The sequence below is a fragment of the Pimephales promelas genome, chromosome 15 (genome assembly GCF_988280905.1).
Source record: "Pimephales promelas chromosome 15, fPimPro1.hap1.1, whole genome shotgun sequence".
In the NCBI taxonomy this organism is placed as follows: domain Eukaryota; kingdom Metazoa; phylum Chordata; class Actinopteri; order Cypriniformes; family Leuciscidae; genus Pimephales; species Pimephales promelas.
In genome coordinates, this window is record NC_142783.1 from 23,793,750 (window position 1) to 23,814,484 (window position 20,735).

Here is a 20,735-nt window from a genome sequence, read left to right on the forward strand (position 1 = left end):
TTATAGGTTTGGACCTATGGGACCCCTTTACAGCATCTAGTTTAATTAGCTAGCTGGATTCATTAGCTCAGGTGCTCGGCTCGAGCCAGGGTTCAGTAGAGTGAGGGTGCAGATAATTTTATTCTCTCTATCTTTGTTTCTCTCTATTTTTCTGTGTCCTGCTGGGCGGTGATAAATTGGATAGCAGGAAGAGGTTGACAGGGTTAGTGTTGAGAACAGAGGTGTCTCGCTCATTTTCTCTCTCCCTTCCACCCCAGTGGTGTTGTGTGTGTGTGTGTGTGTGTGGACTGGGCCCTGACTCTGCCCTTGTGTGGCCCCTGATAAAGTCATGTCTGTGTGAGTCAGGCTGTGCCCTGTTATCTGAGGGTCTCTCTTACAAGTGCAGGGGTTTCTTATCAGACTCGGCCCTGCCAGTACCTGGCGCCGCATAGACACTGGCACACACCCTTCAACAACTTTTCCATACAGAGAAGAATTTATTTAGATGGTACAGCTGCAACACTTTTGCTCTCGAAGAGCGAGATTAAAACTTCTTTTCTTGCCATTGTAGCTGGGATCCTGATAGGCTGAAACTGATGCAATGTTTCAGACACAGTCACTATATTCCTACACTCATGCTCATGTGCTCCCTGTGTAGGAGAACAGCAGGGCTTTCATGGGCCAGCTTGCACAGGAAGAGGCTGATTCAGTGTTTTTGTAAAGGGAGGAGTCCTCTTCATAAGAACCAAAAAACAGTTTTTCAACTAAAAGTCATGATTTTATAGCACGAGGCAACGTGTGTGTGTGTGTAGTTTTATTGAGAGTAGTTCTAATGTGGTCTGGAGAATCTATCCAGGAGCGGTTTGTGTTTATCCTCTCACTCCGGAATGGGGGAAGGGCCCCACCCTTTTACATTCCAGAACTGCCTGAAATATCTCCACACCCCTTCACACTCCCCTTTCATGCCATTTCTTTGCTGTTTTTCTGTTTTAAAGCCAGCAGCTTGGAGACACCTCGTTGTGATTTCCTGGAGTTCTCACTCTCCCTAATTGAGCAACAAGAGGAATTGTTTGGCTAAAGCAGACAACAGCAGTATTCCTTTGTGCTCATGTACACATTTATTAAGCAATTGAATGCATTTAATGCTTATTCTGACTCCTCAAATGCTATAATTATGATCACTCTTATTTAGTTTGGGCTGGAAAATGGCCTTCGAATTGATCCACGTGACGTGGCACTCGGCCGGAGGTGGTTCTGTTTGACTGTCTCACCCTGCGATTTCAACTCTTCACCTCCAATTCGCTCTCAGCAGCAGATAGGCAACACTGCAGGTTTTATTTCACTGCAGAAATAGGCGTCTCCAAACCTAGGCTATGTGTTTCTGTCTGTTTTGAGTGTTGACTAATAGAGGGCCAATCAGAGCATACCATGCACCAAACCTCGTGGGAGAGCACAGATGTCATTGTGATATAAGTGGGTTATTTGTCTGTGTCTTTTCTACAGTAATGTCAGACAGATTCTGTTCAGAACATCGTCTGTACTTTTGTGTTTGACAAATTCTCACTTGCTAATAGAATATTTCTCACTCTCACAAGGGTTCTTGCACATTTGGTCCCTTTAGTATTCATTTATTTAAAAAAAAAAAATACTGACATCAAACTTTTAAACAATAATGTATACATCTCTGTAGTTATACAATTTGAATGTTTTACACAGTGCATTGCAAGTGTGAATGTCTCGCTCTCGTCACATAGCATATTCGGGTTCATTGCGGACAGACAAACCGCTTGCCGCTGGAATCTTGTTGTGCAAGGTTAGGACCGCATAATTCCTCTGAACACGCAGTAGCATTCCAGGACACGTGATACTGACAAGCCAACCGCCAATGTTTTTCTTTTTTCATAAGGATAAACCCTTCTTGTTTTACACTACATGCATGTGTATTAAATGTTAAATACGTTAATAATGATAACAAGAGTGAAGAAAGTAATTGTTTCCACTAACTGGCTATTTTTTTTCTAAAGAATCTGTGTACCATTGTGATTTTGTACAGAGGCTTTGTAGATTTGTACTAATTTGAATGGCGTCATCGCTGGTCAATACATTGAATCAATGAATGGTCTCAATGTAGTGAAACATGGCCTTCAGCATTACCCTGGCAATGCATTGCTGGTCGGTTGAGCCTTGTAATGTGGAGCTCAAAGTTAGAATAGTTTCAACACCTTGTTTTTATTAAAGAACGAATTAGCGTTTTTGGAAAATATTAGTTGATTGAATGGTTTAATGACTCACTCAAAGACCCTCCTTTGCAAAAGCTGCGATTACACTGGTCACGTGACATGCGTGAGAAAAGCAGTCTGCAAGATCAAGCATTAACTTTGCACGCTACGCATAGGTCTGGCATACAGGAAAGAACAGTTTATTTGTAATGTATGTGATATTGTGTTATTTATTCTCTCTCCAACAATTCTACATCGATTCAGAGAATTTCAGAATCGAGTCTGAGCTTAGTTTTTAAAAACAGATGCGTGATGACACTGTGCGTGCTTTAGAAACAAATGTATTCTGCTATAATTTCTCTCTCTCTCACACACACAAACACATGACACCGCTTGAACCTTCCGAAACAATATTTCATAAAGTTCAGGGTTTAACCGAACTACAAGGACATTCGCGTCGCGGGCTTCATTGCACAGGTTTTGCTGCTTTGCTTGATGTTATAACATTTCTCTTGAAGAGCGCGTAATTTTTCATACAAATGCTCCGCGAAGGCATTGTTGTCTTTTGGAATGCAGTTGGCTTATATATTAAACATATGAAAATCACTGAGAAGGCTGCTTGTCTTTGTCGACTAAAACAAAAGGGAAAGAACTTAAAATAATCTCGTATTAAATCGCAATCGCAATATTGGTTAAAAAAAATTAGGTTATTTTCCATAATATATATATATCCGCAATTAGGTTATTTTCCATAATCGTTCAGCCCTACTTACTTTTACTAATAGCCAAGTACCAATTCAAGGATTGGAACTAGGCTAACTGTTAGGCTATACATATAACAATTAGTCCATCAAGCTTATTTATTTATTGACCCTTGTTTTGACATTTTGTTCGGTTTTTTTTGAGTCCCTGTTTCTCCGCTTTGTTTATCATCAGTTTCATTGGTTACTACTGATTGTGTCCTCGTTTGTTGCAATAGTTATGTATTAGGCCCCGTCCACTCTACTGCGTTTTCGTTTAAAAACGGAGAATTAAAACGAAAACGATCTCCGTCCACACTAGCGTTTTACCTGCGTATTAGAATTTATCTCCGTCCACACTAAAACGACTGAAAACGTGGATCACGTGACCATTCACCAACACTGGGCATGCGCGCGCCGGTGTAAACAGTGGTTGGCGAATCAGGGAAAGATACGTCATGACTGATGACACCCAATCATAGAGCCGAGCGTGAGCCTCTGCGTCATCGTTTGTAAACTCCTCCGTTTTGTCTCGTCCACACTAAAACGCCCTCCGGAGATTCAAAACGCAGCTGCAGCATTTCTAAACTTCTCCGTTTTAGGTCTTCGTTTTTCCCGTTTTAGTGTGGACGGGAGGTGCAAACGTAGCAAAAGGTCTCCGTTTTTAAACGAAAACGCAGTAGTGTGGACGGGGCCTTAGTATCCCATGTCTACTTTCCTTTTTTCAATCTCTGTTTATTTAGCTCTTTGTTTAAAGAATTAGTTCACACAAATATTTAAAAAAAAAATCACCCATGTGGTGTTGCAAACCCGCAAGACTTTCGTTCATCTTCAGAAGACAATTTAAATGTTTAATGAAATATGATCCAGTTCTGTACTCTCCATTGACAGCTACGCAACTACCACTTTGATACTTCAAAAAGTTTATAAAGACATCGCAAAACTAATCCATTTAAATTGAGCGGATTAGTTGAGCAAATAGTTGAATAAATTGAGCAAATTTTCTGAAGAAACATGATCGCTTATGATGAACAGATTAAATTTACGCTTTTATTGACTTATAATCTTTGAAAAGCAAACATACAGAAGCTCAACCGAACCTGCTTTACGAACAAGAACAAACCTCATTGGTTCTTGCGTAAGCTCCAATTTGCTGTGTAACTCGAGAATGAACCCATTTGGTTCTTGCACGTCAAACAAACATGATGTATATATGTGAATAAAAGCCTAAAGTAAAAGAATAAAAAAGGCCAATTGTATTGTGATGTTGAGACACTTAAAATCACTGCAAGAGAGATTCCTAATTCTTCACTTTTTGTTTGTTCAGAAAATCTGGTTGACATTGTGAAACCAAGACCAACATTCTAGAACAAACCACTGACTGTTTATAGAGCTCTTAATAACAAACACAAACAGTGGTTTTACTCTGTCCAGATGACTCTACGTTTGTCTAAGCTTTTGTAGTTGTCTTTGTTCTAAAGGCTAAACTGAAACTGTATTCACTGAAGCTTAGTCACCTGTTGTAATTTTAACATTCCACTACAGCCAACTGTGTGTGTGAGGTAAATTTCTTTTTCACTGTGGATGGTAGATCAGCCTCCATCAATTCCGCTGTCAAATGCAACAGAGATGCCACTGCCGTCCCCTCATGCTGCACAAAGCTTTCTTTTTTCTGCTAGCTCCTCGTTACACTCCTGCATTTGTGCTCAATTAGCTCTTAAATCTGTTAACAAAAGCATCATAAGAGAGAAAGAGTATGCCATGACTGCACTTTGTGAGAAGGTTTAGCATGCTAGTGGGGTCAACAGATTGATTGTGTTCACAGAGAGAGCGATGGCAGGGTCGAACAGAACCGGGTGGCAGAAAATAGCGAGAAAGAGACATGGAAAGACAAATGGTGTGTTGTGAATGAGGTCAGTCTGCATGGAGGGAGTGGGCTCACAGACACGTCTGTACTCGAACAATGAAGCATTATGAGTTCAACATAACCCTCTCATACACACATGACATCACTGCTGTGGCATACGGAATGCGACCTCGGTTACGGTTTCCTGTTTGAGCCTTTTTTTGCACCCGGTGTGACCAGCACAATGCTGATTGTGTGAGGCATTGCATTCTTTTACTCTTTAACCACTTAACTGTCACCGTCCCACAGGTGGGACGTTTGCCACTATATTTTTAAAACAATAATATCTTAGTAAATACCTTAAATAATATTGACAAACTATATATCATTTGAAAGCTTACAATCTCTAGTTTCCATATTTGGTGACTGATTTTCAAAATATATTACAGAGGAGCCATAATTTATCAATATAAAATAAGAATATTTTCATACTCATAAGGCGTGTTCAGACCTTTATTTTAAAATAGCAGTAAACATGAAAAATCATGAAAAAATGGTAGATACCTCAGTTTGTTTTCATGCCAAAAGTTCAAAAGATAGAATCCATTCAATTATTTTGGAAAAAAAAAGGTCTGAAAAGTTTGAAATATCAAGAAAAAAATAATAAATTCACCATTTGTGACGTGGCAGCTAGCTATGACTTACATGCGTGTTCTTTGTATGTGTTTCTTAGTGGTTCAATTCATATCAAAATCTGCCAAACTTCCCATGCTACTTCTGAATAGGATCTCTACTTCAGAAATTGTATGAAAATTGTGAAAATAATGGTTCATATCACTCAAAACACGAATGGAAATGCAGGCGCCCTTATATGGGCAGTAATGGAGTCTGATTGTGCCCTAGTGAAAAAGTTTGGTACTGCGCTCAAACAAAATCTTACTGAAAGCTCATTTTTTGAGATATCAACCTAAAATTTGAAACACAACTTGTTCATATTTTTGGCTTTGATCTTTCTGACATTTTAGAGTAGCCCAGGTTTTGAAAATATATATTTTATGTAAAATATGAATAATTAATATTTTTACATTGTACATTTCCATAAACTCAAACTTCTATAACTTTTTTTCTGTTTCACTTTCTTAATTTATTTCACTTCTACAAAAATCTGCCAAATGTCTTCTTTAAAACAAGACCAATCATATGTCTATATTCCAAAGCATTCTTGAATTACAGCCATTTAAGTTCGAAATGTGCATTTTCATGTCTATTCAAAAAAGGGGGGGTGACAGTTAACAGGTTAAACGTTCAGAAAGCCTCGCAACAGTAGCCACACAAAGCATTGATAGAGACCATAAATTAATTTGGGTTTATGATTGAAGTGGTTTAGATAGCCTGTGGCTGTAAAAGGAAAGCATAATGTATTCTACATGTACGTACGGACACAAATGCATTCTTGGCCATCCTGATATATTTAACAGACCACAGACCTTCAGTTGACTGAACAAATAAATGGATTTTGTTCAGGTAGCTAACAATAAACACTGCTACAGTTTACCCAACTAACTGCAAGATTCTTTTTAAACCGTTGTTGTTGGGGGTTTTTAGACTTAGGCCTTGGGGTGGTAAAATATTTTAGCACATAGTGATGCACACACAGTGACAAAGTGTAAAAAAAGTTAGGTTCATATCATGAAGAGGACTATAAAATACATTTGTTTTGAGAATTTAAATTAATATTCTCTATTTTTATACAATGTAAATGGGTCTGTCTACTAAAAATGTGGCTGCCTTGATATTTAGGAAGGAATTCCCTCACAATCTGGTCATTATTTGTATGTTCTTGGAATTTAAGGCACACTAAGCAGCCATTCAGTTTTTATCAAACAGCGACCCCTAGAGTTGCTGTGGATTACTTGTATTTAACGTTACTGTCGTAAATGCCACGCAGAGCGTCTCTGCACTCGCGGCCTGATACTCCTCTGAAGCTAGCTGTTATGTCAAGGCACAAATCTTGCATAGTGTGCCTTTTAAATAAGAGATCTACGAGAATGTTTCAATACTACTATCAGCTTACGAGGGAAACGGAGACGGAGTTGGTGCTTCAACGCGGCAAAAATGACTCGTTCGGTGTGCAAGGCCCCAAGACGCTTGGCTGTGTGCGCAGCTTGCAACAGTGCGCGCGACGCCACGTCTGAGCTTCTGGTGGACCAAACTCATTGTGACAGCTGTTGGGGCACGACATTGTGAATCCATTTTAATATTTTTTTTCTTGTGCGCTTCATTTTTATTCACATATATGAATGTGTGTGACGAGCAAGACCACCCTTTACTTTTGTCCATCTAACACCTGGAGTTCAAATCAGTTCACATTTCCCCTCACTCCCTCTCATACACATGCACAGAATTTCTGTAAATATTTGTTTTACCCTAGTTGCCGTAGGCAACCTAATTTTAATGACTGAACCTCCAGGTAGCTCTGCTTTCTGATTGGTCCTTGGATTTTGAAGCAGATTTTCCCCTCAGAATGCCAATGAACTGGTTTTACACATCTGCTGATCTGCACTGCATGACTGGAAAGTTTCTTGATAAAAATACCGTATTGCTCTTATTACAGGTTTCGTCTAGTGACATGGGTGGCCCATGATACCTAAACATTAAATGAACTACCAGATTGACGGAGTGAGAAATAAGTTCTGTAATGTAGTCCTCTATCAGGCTTTGATTTAATAGAATTTGGTGCAAAATGTCTTCAAGACTGGCAAACAGTCTCCTTCCTGTCGTACACTGTTGTGCTCAAGCTTGTTTGGAAGCTTCTGTTGTTGTGGTGCTGTTAACCAGAGTGCTTTGCTGTCATTACTACTCCTGTGAAGGATGGCACTTCGTGTTGTCTGCCATCCTGTGTCCCCAGGCATCTCTTATGAGATCGGTTACATAGTAAAACTAGCACCTTGAGATCTCACTCACTCTCTCTTCTCCCTCGTTCACTGGTGTAAATGGTCCTTGTCATTGGCTGCCCTCATTTCCTGCTAATTAAAAGCAGTGGAATGCAGCTCTGCCACTCCATCTCGTGCTAATAGAGGACAGGAAAAAAGAAGAGATGATGAAAAGGAAGAGTAGTTTAATGCAGACGCGAAAGGCGGCGGTTTTCGCCAGTGCTAGCTTTTGTCCACTCACATCAGAGATGAAACCACAGAATCAGATCACTTCTGCCCTGCTTCACACCACTGGTGATTAGTGCTAATATTGGTGTTTTTAACACCACAGCAAGTTATTTTAAAGAAAGGCTTTGAATAAGTTTGGTTTTAAATGGAGAAGGGAACAAAGATGTTCACTTTCTTCTTGTTTGTTTTTGGTTTGTCATATTAAGCAAGTTTGTTACCATGTTTCAGGAGGATAAGGGCGGGTGTCCTGTCCAGGAGGAAGGAGGTGTTTGGTTATCTGCTCTTAGCACATTTACTGACTGGTTCCTTCCTTCCTGCTTGCGCATTCAGTTCTTCCTGTCATTGTTCAGCATGTTTACTGCATTTTCTGTGTGTGTGTGTGTGTGGCCACTGAAAGCTTTCTTGAGAAATTAATAGATAATTAATTAATACCTAACCTGATCATCTGCAAAAAACAAAACAAAAAAATATGAGTACATGTTTTGCATCTGATGTGATCTGAGATGGTTTGTATCTCATACAGATGTCACAGGATCCTCTTTTCTGAGCAGTCACACGCTCTCAGGAAGTCTTGTACACTCTTGTCTTGATGGTCTGTTAAAACACCAATGGCTTTTCCTTTCTGCACAAGTTCTGAATCCTCCGTTCACTTCCTGTTATCCTTTTAGGGCCGTTGTGTTGGTGTGTGTGCGTGCACAGATGGAGTACAGTCAACAAGTCATATGGCAAATGGAGGGAATTATCTGTAAATTTGTAAATGAAATAATCAGTTTTTCTTATCTCACTACTACAACCTGTTTAATTCCAGAAACATCTGTTCTGCCAGAGAGAGAGAGAGAGAGAGAGAGAGAGAGAGAGAGAGAGAGAGAGAGAGAGAGAGAGAGAGAGAGAGAGAGAGAGAGAGAGAGAGAGAGAGAGAGAAATTAAAGCGTCTTGGTCTGTCTGTTGGCTGTGGTTCACTTGCAGCTCTTAGATAATAAAGTTGATGTAATTTAGTAGGTTGGTTGTAGTTTTGTTAATTCCATTATTTGGAATTTTAGTTATTTTGACACTGCTGAAAAGCCTTGGTGAGCACAGATGTATTTTTTTATTTAACCTATCACTTATTTAACGGAGTTAAACAAACAAACAAAAAAAAGTTCATAAATCAGACTGCATTGTTCACGGTGAAGATTTGTTGGCCATGCAACCACTAAACAGTTAGGGCCCTTTGAAGTCCGTTTTATTTTTTCCCAAAGTCCATTTTTTGCGTTTTAATTTTTGGGAATTATTTTTTTTTTACCCTTGACTGTTATTTTAGTCATAAAAAGAGTGTGCTTTTAAAGTTGATTAAAATGTATAAAAAAATAAAATAGGAATGACCTTAAATTTATTGAGGTATTACAGACATTTACTCAGTAGCCTTTTCAGGACAAATACTGCATGATGCAACATAACACTGCACTCTTCAAGTAACAACAAAATATGGTTATGAGATTTAAAGCTTGTATCAGCGATTTCAGGCCCAAGAAAAATTATCACATACATCGTTGTTTGTTTTTGCGCTCAAAGTGAAGCACCAGCAAAACTAGCTGTATGATATGACATCGACTGCAGATTTTATATACATCTTTGTAATTTGTAATCCAAAGCAGCCAAGTTCATATTTTACAGTTCACAGAATTTTTTTTTTTGTCGCTTTAAGAAATGTGTGTCCATGATCGTTTTTTTTTTTCATGATGCACAAAATGGGAGGGAGGGGCGAGCTAACTTGGTTTGCTTAGGATCTCGCTTCAAACACAAACAGAAGTGACGTCACTCACAATCGCTGATGCAACCTTTAAACTGTCCAGTAAAATAAAATATATTAGATTATATAAGTTAAAATAAAGTCATACTCTGTCTCTCTCTGAGTTTGCTTCGCTTTTGTCTTGTCCGCGCCTCATAGACCGTCGTGGTGTGCACGTTGTGTGTGTGTGTGTGTGTGTGTATGATGGAGAGGCAGAGGGAGAGCGGGGAAAGGAAATACAACTGAAAGAATACGCTGCGTGTTTTAAATTATGTTAAAAAAATTAACGAAACGCAATATGTGGCGAATTAGTCTGTGTGTGGGAAACACTGCATAAGTCACATGCGAACTGCTCGGCTCAGCACTGACGGCCTATAGCGTTGAGTCTTTTTGCTGATGAAAGCAGTGCTTTCATTGTTTTGATTTCGTCATTGTAGCTGAAATGACGGGTTGGGGGGGGGGGGGGGGGGGGGGTTTGTCACCTAGATTTGCTTCCCCCAGTCTGCATTTTCACTAGACATACGGTCTTCTCTCACACAAAAACAATTTCAAAACAAATATGTAGCTAAAATTCCATGAAATTCCGCGTTAACACTAGATTCCGCGTTAATTTGCCAATTCTGCAATTCTGTCCGTGATTCCGTGATCGCAGAAATCATAGGGCCCTGAATAGATGGGCGTGTTTATTTATATTTTTGGTGTTATTTCATGAGATTCATTCAGTCTATTTAATCACTGCATTCAGTTTAGACTAAACTCAATTATATATATTTTTTTTTTATGCTGTGGTAATAATAGCAGCGCCGTGGCCGAGTAGCGATACAGGAAACACTTGTGCATTCATGTGTATTTGGCTGGATCGGCTGGGCTGTGTCAGTTCTTTTGTTCCCCAGTGTCCCAAACTCACCTGCCTCTGAACAGACCAGCTGTAACCAGCCTCTTCTCGTGACCAGAGCCATCTTAACGCTGTTCTCGATTCCCTGTATAGCATGTGGCTTGGGTGTAAGAGGTATCTACAGGCTGTGGTTAGACCCTGTGCCCTGCTGGGCAGCCATTAAACCACCGCAGTAACTGTTGTGCTCTCGTCCTGAATGATAACCCAAACCCACCCCCTCCCTAACAGCTCTACTCTATAACCCTGCACCATATCATCAAGTGTGACAAGCCTCCCTGCTAAATTTAGCTCCTCATAATGGCTCTGCGGAAACCCGGACTGCAGCAGGACAATCTGGGAATGCGCAGGGAGAAGATAGAGATATCGGAGAGTATATTGGTCAGGGATCAGGTTAATTCTAGTACAAATGTCCAGCAATCTAATCTTTTAATCCTCAGCCTTTCTGATATCATATAACTTGGAAACACCTGTTTTTGTTGGCAGGGATCTCTACACTTTGTAACCTGTTGGTAGTTTGACATGTTTGTGCTCTCTGAAATTATCTTCTGCCTGTGGAATGACTTCTTCCCCCCTCTCCATCTGATCACATGTTGCAGTTTCTAATACAGTTGATGTTTCCTCACGGCTGGTGAGGACCGCAGACACACAATCTCTGTTTCCATGCAATATCTGGCCTAAACTGAAGGGCTCAAATTCCACGTCAATTTGCAACTCGGGGAGTTATGTAGTGTCTGCTTTTGAATCTTTATGTTTAAGAGGATTTTACATGGTGAACTGTGTGTGTTTAAACTTTACTAACAGCCTCTTTTACATTGTATAGTTTTCAATAAATGTGTGCTAATTTATTTGTGAGCCCCCCGCCACTGCCTTCACTTTCCCTTTTACACTGAACTGATGCTGGTGCTCATCCAGGGGATCTCTCAGAATCAGCCTGCATTTCCACTGAATTGAGCTGAACAATTACAATGTGACATGTTGCAGACATTACCCTGCACAGTTCCAGAAACTCTGCACCTACCTAACTGATTATGATGTTCGGTTCACTTAAACATCTAATATAAATACTTAAAGGGCCTGTTGAGTTTACCCAAAAATGAAAATACTGTTAGCATTTATTTACTCAACCTTATGTCATTCAAAATCCCTATTACTATCTTTCTTCTGGTTAATGTAAAACATTTTTTTTTTAATTAAATCTCTGGGTCAAAGGCAATCAAAACTTTACCAACATTTTTCAAAATATCTACTTTTGTGTTCCACAGAAGCAGGTTTGGTACGACATGAGGGCAGAATGACAGAATTTATTTTTATGAATTTTCTGATTTAATGCAATCATTGTCAAACTCAAGAGTTATTGATTTGAATCAGTGAAACAAAGCAAATATATCTTAGTGGAACTGGAAAAATTATTGTTAAAGTAATTTCAATAAATTTGTAGGATTCAGTGGGAGTGTTGTTGTTTGGTCTCTGCTAACTTATTACATTTGACTTGGTGCTTGGTTACACCAACCATGTAAGCTCTCAATGAGAGAGATAGAGATTTTTTTTTATTATTCTGTTTGACTTTCACCTCTCCCTTCCTCTTTCTCAGAAGCTAAATTCATGTTTTCTTTTTTTATCTCTTGACAGGGAGCTGAGGCAATGCCCAAAATAATGAATGTTTATTTATGAAATTCAGCTCTAATATGTACGAGAACAGTCTCTGAGAAACTGTGATTCTCTGAGTAGTTTTTACTTTAGGCCCTCTAGTCATTTAAAGGAAAGAAGCTGCGATCAATTTTTTTTTAATCCGTTAATTATCCCGAGACCAGTCAATGCTGGTAATATTTGATTAGTAGATTACATATACTACTTCTCTTGCCCTTGCTAAGATTAGAATGGATATTAGGCTACTCTATTCGATCATGTTTATTTCTCCCTCTCTCCAGTTAGCTCCTTATAAGAATGGACATTTGGATACAGAACCTTGTGGTTTATTCTTATTATTTAATTATTCTTTATATTCTATATAGCATGTTTCCTTAATGATGTTTTGCCACATCAAGTGGTTTAAAGAAGTTTAATTCTTTATTCATGACATGGGAAACTTGGACTGCTTCAAGGAAATTTAGAATTTCTTGCATGTTGTACGTACGCAAACAAGCTCACATCACCTGATTTTGACAAGCTGTTGCATCTTGTTTAAACTCAGCAGCATATTTCTCTGGAAGAGCCACATTAATGCTGCGGGAAAATATTCTCCTCTCCAAAACATGAAATGCAGTGCTGAGTTCATAGAATTCATGCATGATGCAAACATTTCTGAAAGAAGTTTTAGTTGCTGGCCGTCAGCAGCAGTGAAATATACTGAATTGCAAAGGATTTTACTCTTTAAAAAAAGGTGTGGACATTTGATAAGACTGAAGGCCTATCTCGAACATACTGTTTTCTTTTCCCCCCATAAGAATCCCTTTTGTTTAATTTTTTTCATTGTTTCATCACAAGTTTTAAGTGCTGAATTATATTGTCTGTTGAGATAGTTGTTTGCAGGTTGAATAAAGCTGCAAATGCATTAAGCAGGAATCTTGTGGCTGCAGAGGCTAGCTGTGCTTTATGATAGCTAAAGTTCATTGCTTCAAAGTGGAAAAACTTGTACATCAGCAGGCATTCTTCTCAAGCACCTCTCTCTCTTTTATTTTAATCTTAAAGAGCTTTGAGTGCTCACCATCCTTTTGTATAGCATCTACTAAAGTTCCAGTGCAATCACTGTTTCTTTAAACTCTGCTTCATTCTCCCTTTCTTCATAAAGCAGGGAATATTATGAAATATTAGTCAGTTATTTAAATGAGGAATATTGGGACGTTTACGTTCCCAGAAGAAAACTCAAAGCGTTTTGGGGAGTTCAGAAAGTGCATACTGATAGTTTTTCATGCTCAAACAGCAAGATTATGTGGTAAAGAAAGTTGAAAATGTAAAGTAAAAAAAAACAAACAAAAAAAAAAACTGTTTGACCAGTATCTCTTGTTCATCTGGAAGAAGTAGTTTGAAATTGCATGAGGGTGAGTAAATGGTGACAATATTTTCAGTGGTCTTTTGGTGGATGGATTGCCAGTGAAAAGACTGGAGAGAGATTTTTCGGATATTCCTATATTTATATATATTTTTTTTAAGCCTGTCTTTCCTCCTTGCTTTTCAATATTGTGCAATGTTAGATCAGTGAATGTTCTCTTTTGATCTTGCCACATACAATTTCTTATCACATTCACCCTTTGTTGCCCTTCATACACTACTTTTCAAAAGTTTTTTTTTTTTTTTTGTTCAACAAGGATGCATTACATCTATCAATATCGACAGTAAAAAAAACTTTTTTTAATGGAAAGCAAAGTTACCCCGAAAAAAGTCTCAAACTGTAATGTGATCTGTGTGGACCACTAAAAGAAACAAATGAGTAAAGTAATAATCAAATAAGTGAACTATTGAACCCCCAGACCAGCAGCCTGAAAACTGAGCGATTGTGGGGCTCAGTGTCCTGCTTAATAGACCCGGATCTGATCTCACCACTTCTCCACATTCCTGCCTCTCCCCTTAGTTGAGTTTAAACTGTGACCGTTGTGCTGGCAAACAAGGTACTTAACCATTAGGCTACCATCGTTGTGGACATTGAAATTAGGACTCACCTCAGAGTTTGTGCCTGTTAATGGCATGTGCTCTATCACTCGCTCACTCTCTTGCCGCTACTTTATGGTAATGTGGCATTTCACTGTGCCTCTCTCGTTCAGCCAAAGGACAGAAACACTTTAGTTTCTATTTTTCATTGGCTTTTTTAAGTGCACACTAAAAGAGTGCTTTTAGAAGAGCTTTGTGTGTGTGTGTGTGTGTGTATGTCTGAGACAAAGACAGGCAAATATAAAATGTTACAAATGAAGTAATGTGTACTGTAGATTAGAGTTCTCAACGGGTCGGGTCGGCCCGACGGGACCCACGGGTTCGGGCCAGGTTCGGGTCGAAAATATAAGCAAATGACTCGGGTTGGGTCAATAAATTATTAATCATCGCTGCTGTTCACCGTAAAGAAAGTCTGGCTGCTGCGTGCAAAGTGCATCGCGGGTGGCTGGCCGAGAGGAGAACACGGCTCAGTCCATCCACTGCACTGATCTTCCTCCACGATGCCTATTATAAGCATATGATTATGTTTGTAAGCTAAGCCTATTTTGTTTTAAAACTCGTAGCCTGCCCGCTGGTTGGCTGTTTGAGTTCTTTTTATTTACTATTGTGTGAAGATTTTTGGCAGGCATGGCGTTAGCTACTTTCCTTTGAAAATAGTTGACAACACTGCACTTGCGCGCTTTTCAGACATGATACTACTAGACGATAGAAAAAGCAAAAAAAACATGGTCGGAAGTTTAGGAAAAGGAAAAGAGAATCTGACCGAGTGAGAAACCTGACAAGAGTCCCACTCGGTCGGGCTTTTCAACTCCTTGGCGTGAGCTAAAAAGCAGCTCTGGATGCAACGGTGATGCTGACCTGGTGATCTTGTTGATGGACTAGTAAGTCAATCTTGCTAAGTTTGTGTGCATTTTATTTTGTGATTTCACTGGAATGAATAGACGCCGTAACGGCAATAGATATAGCGCGTTCAAGTCGGGCCGGGTTCGGGCAGATAATTCATGTTGATGTGTCGAGTTACATCGGGTCTGGGCTTTAAAAGCCACGGGCCGGGTCGGGTAATAATTTTCAGGCCCGTTGAGAACTCTACTGTAGATTGTCATTTATACTGTTTATTTTTGAAGTATATTAAAAAGTCCCATGTACAGGCATGTATACTGTGTGAGCCTGGGAGGAGATTTAAACGAACACGTTTTTGTTCATGGCACATTTCTAGTTCAGTCGAGGATATTTAAATTTTTTTAATTCCTGCTTTTACTCTAACCTACTCTCTTGCAGTCCAAGAATATTAAACATGCAGACATGCAGCATCTTTACTCCAGAGAACCAGAGATAAATCCTTCCTTCTCTAGAGTGAGAAAGATGGAGGGTGAGACTGAGGGGTGGAAAAAGAGAAGGGTGGAGGAATATGAGGTTGCTCTCCGGTCAAGAGAGAAAGATGGATTGAATTCTGTAAATGTGACTAATATACTTGCAGCAGTTGTGTCACCTCCTCTGGGACTCATTGCATGTATGAGACAAGATACGTTGTGTTAAAGGTTTCACCCTTACATGGCCCTTGAGCTGCTGCTGTTCTGATCTGGGTGTTGCGTCACCCTTCAACCCCCTTCCAGGATTCTGGGTCCCCATGAAACACGCAAATGCACATTTTCAGTGTTACAGTCCGCCTCAAGTCAGTTCTCCACAGTCACCTTCAATGCACCTACACACTTTTAAGTGAATGACATTTGAGAGCAGCAGACTGAATTCCTGAACGCTCATCAATCAAGGCTATCATTTAACTTAAAAAATGCTAGGAATATAGCACACTGTTCATTTTATGTTTTTCAACCACCATGACTACACTTAGTATTGTATTTGCATGCCTGATTCTCAATCCTTTTCAAAAGGTCATAATCATTCAACAACTTTTCTGGGTATCAGATTTCCTATTAGCTTTTTAATTCTATTAAAGGGTGTTTGCTTCACCATCTGGCTTTCAAACCCTAACTATCAGCTCATTTAGCTCACTAGTTTTTAAAACACAGCCTCTGTGTGTGATGAAGGGAATGATCATGAGGGAAGGTGGTGTGTGTGTATATGCGTGAAAGGAATGGACATTTTGAGGTTAATCATGTTGTGGCAACGGAAGTCTTGGGCTCTCAGCTTTGAAAGAGTCTCTGTTTAAAAGATCTCAATATGTTCATGCGAGTTTCTGTTACTGTGAAATATAAAATGTAAAATTTTTAATGAAATTTGGCAACTGAATTTAGGGGATATGTGCTGGAATCTCATGTTAATGAACGCAATGTTGCATTTTTATACCTGTTCGTCTTTTTTTCCCCCTTCTCTCATTCAGCGGTTTCTGATCTGTTTGTCTTTTTTGTCTACGTGCAGAGATAACCAGAGTGAGGAAAGACATGTATAACGACACAGTGAACGGTCTGGTGGACAAGCACCCACTGGAGTTACCCGAGCCAATGGGACCCATCGTACATCTGCAGGAGAAACTCTTTGTACCGGTCAAAGAGTACCCAGATGTGAGTCTCACATACTTTAAATTTAAAATTTGTCTGTCAAATGATATTACTAGAGTTGTCAAAGGTAACGACTTTGGTACCCAGTTGGTGCTGAAGTTTAGAAAATCTGGTGAAACCAGCATTTCCCTCTAGCATTTTGAGCGTTGTTGAACAGATTCTTAAAAACACCTCTGATTGTCCGTTGTGTTGTCACACTCAACATATATTGGCAACAGTTTTCAACTCTTCAAAAACATGTTTTCTTTGGTGCTTTTCATCAAGCTCTTGTACAGATACACACAGGAGCGTTTGAAAGGGGCGTCTATCAGCGGATCCGTTTATCAGCGGTTTATCTTCGATTAGGTATCCGCCGATGCTCTCGTGTGGAAAGAGTTGATCTTTTTGAAGAGTTGATCATTGTTGCCAATCACAGGCATATATGTTGAGCGCATCAATACAATGGCCAATCACAGACATATGTTGAGTGTGACAACACAACGGCTGAAAATGCTGTATCGTAACTTTTTTTTTTATTATTTCAGCACTCAAGTCTGTACTTTTTGACAACTCTAGATGTTACCCATCTTTTAGAATCAAGCACAGTGATTGACTGTTGCTACAGAGACATGTGATTGACAGTTACAGTGACTGATGAAATCTGAGGTGGTTTACTCCTGGTGAAAACATGAAATTTGGGAATAAATAAGGACTCCCTGTCATAAGCTAGTTTAACAATAGTAGTTTTTCCAGTATCAGTCCCCTGTAGAGAGCTGGGAATGGTGCCGGAATGCCACAGGCCATGCTCTAGTACTAGAGTAGGATCTTCTTTTTAGTTTCTATTGTGCATTTGAGATGTTTGAGAAGTGTTTCCACCAGCGCACATAATGTAGTTTGACATTTCTTTCATATTCTCAGACAAAAACACACACATCGGTGGCCATGTCACACAGGGAGCAATTTTGCTGCCTAATTCTTCTGCTAGGTGGACAAGGGAGAGGGAAAGAGAAAGAAAAGAGGGGGTCAGCAGAGCATAGCTGTGTCCCAATGTGAAGGCTGCATCCTCCGAAGTCCGTATTTGAAGGACGGTTGGCCGTATTTGAAGACCGATTGCGTCACAGCCGCGCGACGAAGTACGTCCCAATTCAAAGGCTGCATCCGCGTAGTCCGCATTTAAAGGCCGATTGCGTCATCTCGGTGGGATGAAGGCTGTCCCAATTCAGTTATGCATCCTCCGAAGGCCGTATTCGAAGGGCGGTTGCGTCATTGCAGCGCGACGAAGGCTTACCTAATTCAAAAGCGACGCCAAATGCACCCTTCATTTCCCCGTGAAAGGAACGATACATAAATGGACACTTCGCGGACTATCCTACCCGATCCTACCCCATAAATCATTGCGCGGGTGACGACAGCATTTTTATTTAAAAAAAGGGTGGCCGAGAGTTCAGTGGTGGACGGCAAATTCACATTTAAATGTAAAAGTATTATGTTTTTATTTACTCAAATAGCCAGAGAAACCTAAGAGCCAAAAGTTTTTTGTTTTTGTTTTTCGTTTTTTTTTCTTCTTATTATTCATCTTAACTCATTCGTCAGCATTGCATGGTTTTGTCAAGTGGAAATACGAAAACGGCTTTTATAGCCTTGTATTGCATTTCTTGTACATTGTATTTCTTTATTATTCATTATTTCATTATTTTGTGCAACTTTAAATGTGTACACAAAAGAGAATTCATGGCTCTGGATATTTGTTTATTTTTGTAAGGGTCTGTGAGTGTTTGCAAGGTTGATACATTTAAACTATAATTTTGTTTTGTGTCGTTTAATGTAAAATGTGTAGTGTTGTGGTCCTGTAAAGGAGAAAAGGGTAGGCTACTTCACATTTGTACATGAATACTTTCGCAGTATGAAGTTCCTTACATTCTCCCACTGGTTATTTTAAAAATTAAAGTAACAAATTGTTGGTCCATTGTCACAATATTAACAAATTGTTGCTAACTTCAACTTCGTCCCATATCAAAGTGCGCACCTGAAGCGCTCGGACCGGTCTAGCCTGCGGAGGATTGTTCTTGTCGCCTAGCAACTGTGACTGACAGCTGACGACGACGAGCGGGAGTACGTTTGCACTGGACTTTTTATATTTGGTTTAAAATATTCAAATAGGATTGACAGCCTGTATAAATATATTCACCATGGTCCATTTAGACAATAAAAAGAAAACCCTACAAAATCGTATGGTACGATTAACATTTGAATAGGCTATTGGCTATATATGTGCCTATGTTTTATCATTATTATTTTTTAGGCTATTTCATTACAATATTTACGTAGGTTAACACCCAATATTTGAACAGTTTACAGTGTAATCTGGCTATTCAGGACGCAGCCTCTAGCATTAAACCAGCTCTGGCCAACTCTTGAGCCGAAATACATGACTCGAAATATTTTTTTAGTGGTTATGTGAATTGAAATTATGTGATTTTATATATATTGCCCCTCATTTAAAGACAGGACTATATAAAACATAAAATTTCCAGTAAAATATAAAACAACAAAATGACAATAGCCTTTCTCCATAGCTGTTTACTCAGTTTCATTAAATGAATGATCAGGGTGGCAGCTGTACTCTCGCTCCGTTGCTTGGCGCCAGGAGCAGTAATAGGGAACACCTGGCAGCGCAATTAGGAAATCCCACGAAGGCTACATGAAGCGTCCTTCGAAGGCCAAATAGACTGCATCCTTCAAAGTCTACAGCCTTCGAAGTACGCAGCCTTCACATTGGGACACAGCACATGAAATGCGTTTTCCCTCTGACGGCCCGATAAAGGCCACCCCATGCGTCCCAGCGGACCCCATGCCCCCCCCCCCCCCCCCCACACACACACACACACGTAACCCCAGGTTTCTCAGAATTTGAAGCAGAGTTAATTATGATGGAGACTACTGCTCTGCTTATCTTAATTTTGTGCAGAATGTTACTTTTTAAATTGGCTTTTACTTTTAAGCACTTTGCGTAATGATTGCTGCTTTACTTAAGAAATATATTTATACACAATTCTGAAATGTATTGCGACGACGTTCTGACGTCTGTTATAGTATAGGATAACTTAGTTTGAATAAACAAGCAGACACTGATTGGCTACTTGCTCTATGTTGATTTAAAATGAACAGCAAGTCAACTACCAGTGAATAAGCAAAAAAAAAAAAAACTAGCCAAAATAAAAGACCTTTTCTGGTAGGTAGGGTAATCCTGTGGTTATGTGTTCATGTAACATGCTGGCACCGCTAATAAAGCACCTAAAAGCTGCCACAAAGAACCGGCAAAAGTAGTGATTAATTTATGAGTATGTAAAATATAGCAATGAGTTATTTTAATGGTTTATTAAACAAGTGTTTGTTTTTTTTGTCAGTGTCGGCCAAATGTTGACTATGCTGACACGCAATCTTCGCAGTAGTGAACGCGCCAGAGAGAAATGCATATTTGATAGAGATTACATAAGTAGAGAGCAGTCTGTAGTCTGTTTTCTTTTGTCTTGAATTTGTCTTTTTAAAAGTAGACATGTCTGTGACTGTGGCAAGTAGGCTACCTTATATGCTGAATTTCTGTTCATTTATGAGATGAGCTCCACTTCATGCGCCGGCGCCTCTGTTTCGTGATTATCTATCGTCTGCTATATTTAATTCTTATTTATTAAATCTAGGCAATTGGTTGATGAAACAATTATTAAAATTAAGATACGATTAATATAAACTGAAATTCACTTTAAAGAAAGGTTTTGTGCTTTTTGTTTGTCTGTGAAAAGTTTTAATGCGTTCAGAGTGGTTACATCCTTATTCGAGAACTGTCACGTCCGTAACATTGTTTTTTCCTCAAATGCGAACGCGGAAAATAAAATAAAATGAATATTTTATGTTCTGTGGAGACTAAGTTAGGCTACTCTTAATTTGTATTATGAACACATAACAATGGTACATGTAATCCGTTACTCT

General features: G+C 39.3%; 1 protein-coding gene across 4 annotated transcripts in view; it reads left to right on the forward strand.

The window, feature by feature from the left end:
* The window catches only part of qkia (QKI, KH domain containing, RNA binding a), an 86,277-nt gene that overhangs the window by 3,752 nt on the left and 61,790 nt on the right, over positions 1-20,735 (forward strand). For all 4 annotated transcript variants that reach the window (XM_039681099.2, XM_039680839.2, XM_039681009.2 and 1 more), the window contains exon 2: positions 16,630-16,772. In XM_039681099.2, the coding sequence (XP_039537033.1) occupies positions 16,630-16,772 (143 nt within the window). The remainder of the gene's footprint in view (positions 1-16,629; positions 16,773-20,735) is intronic.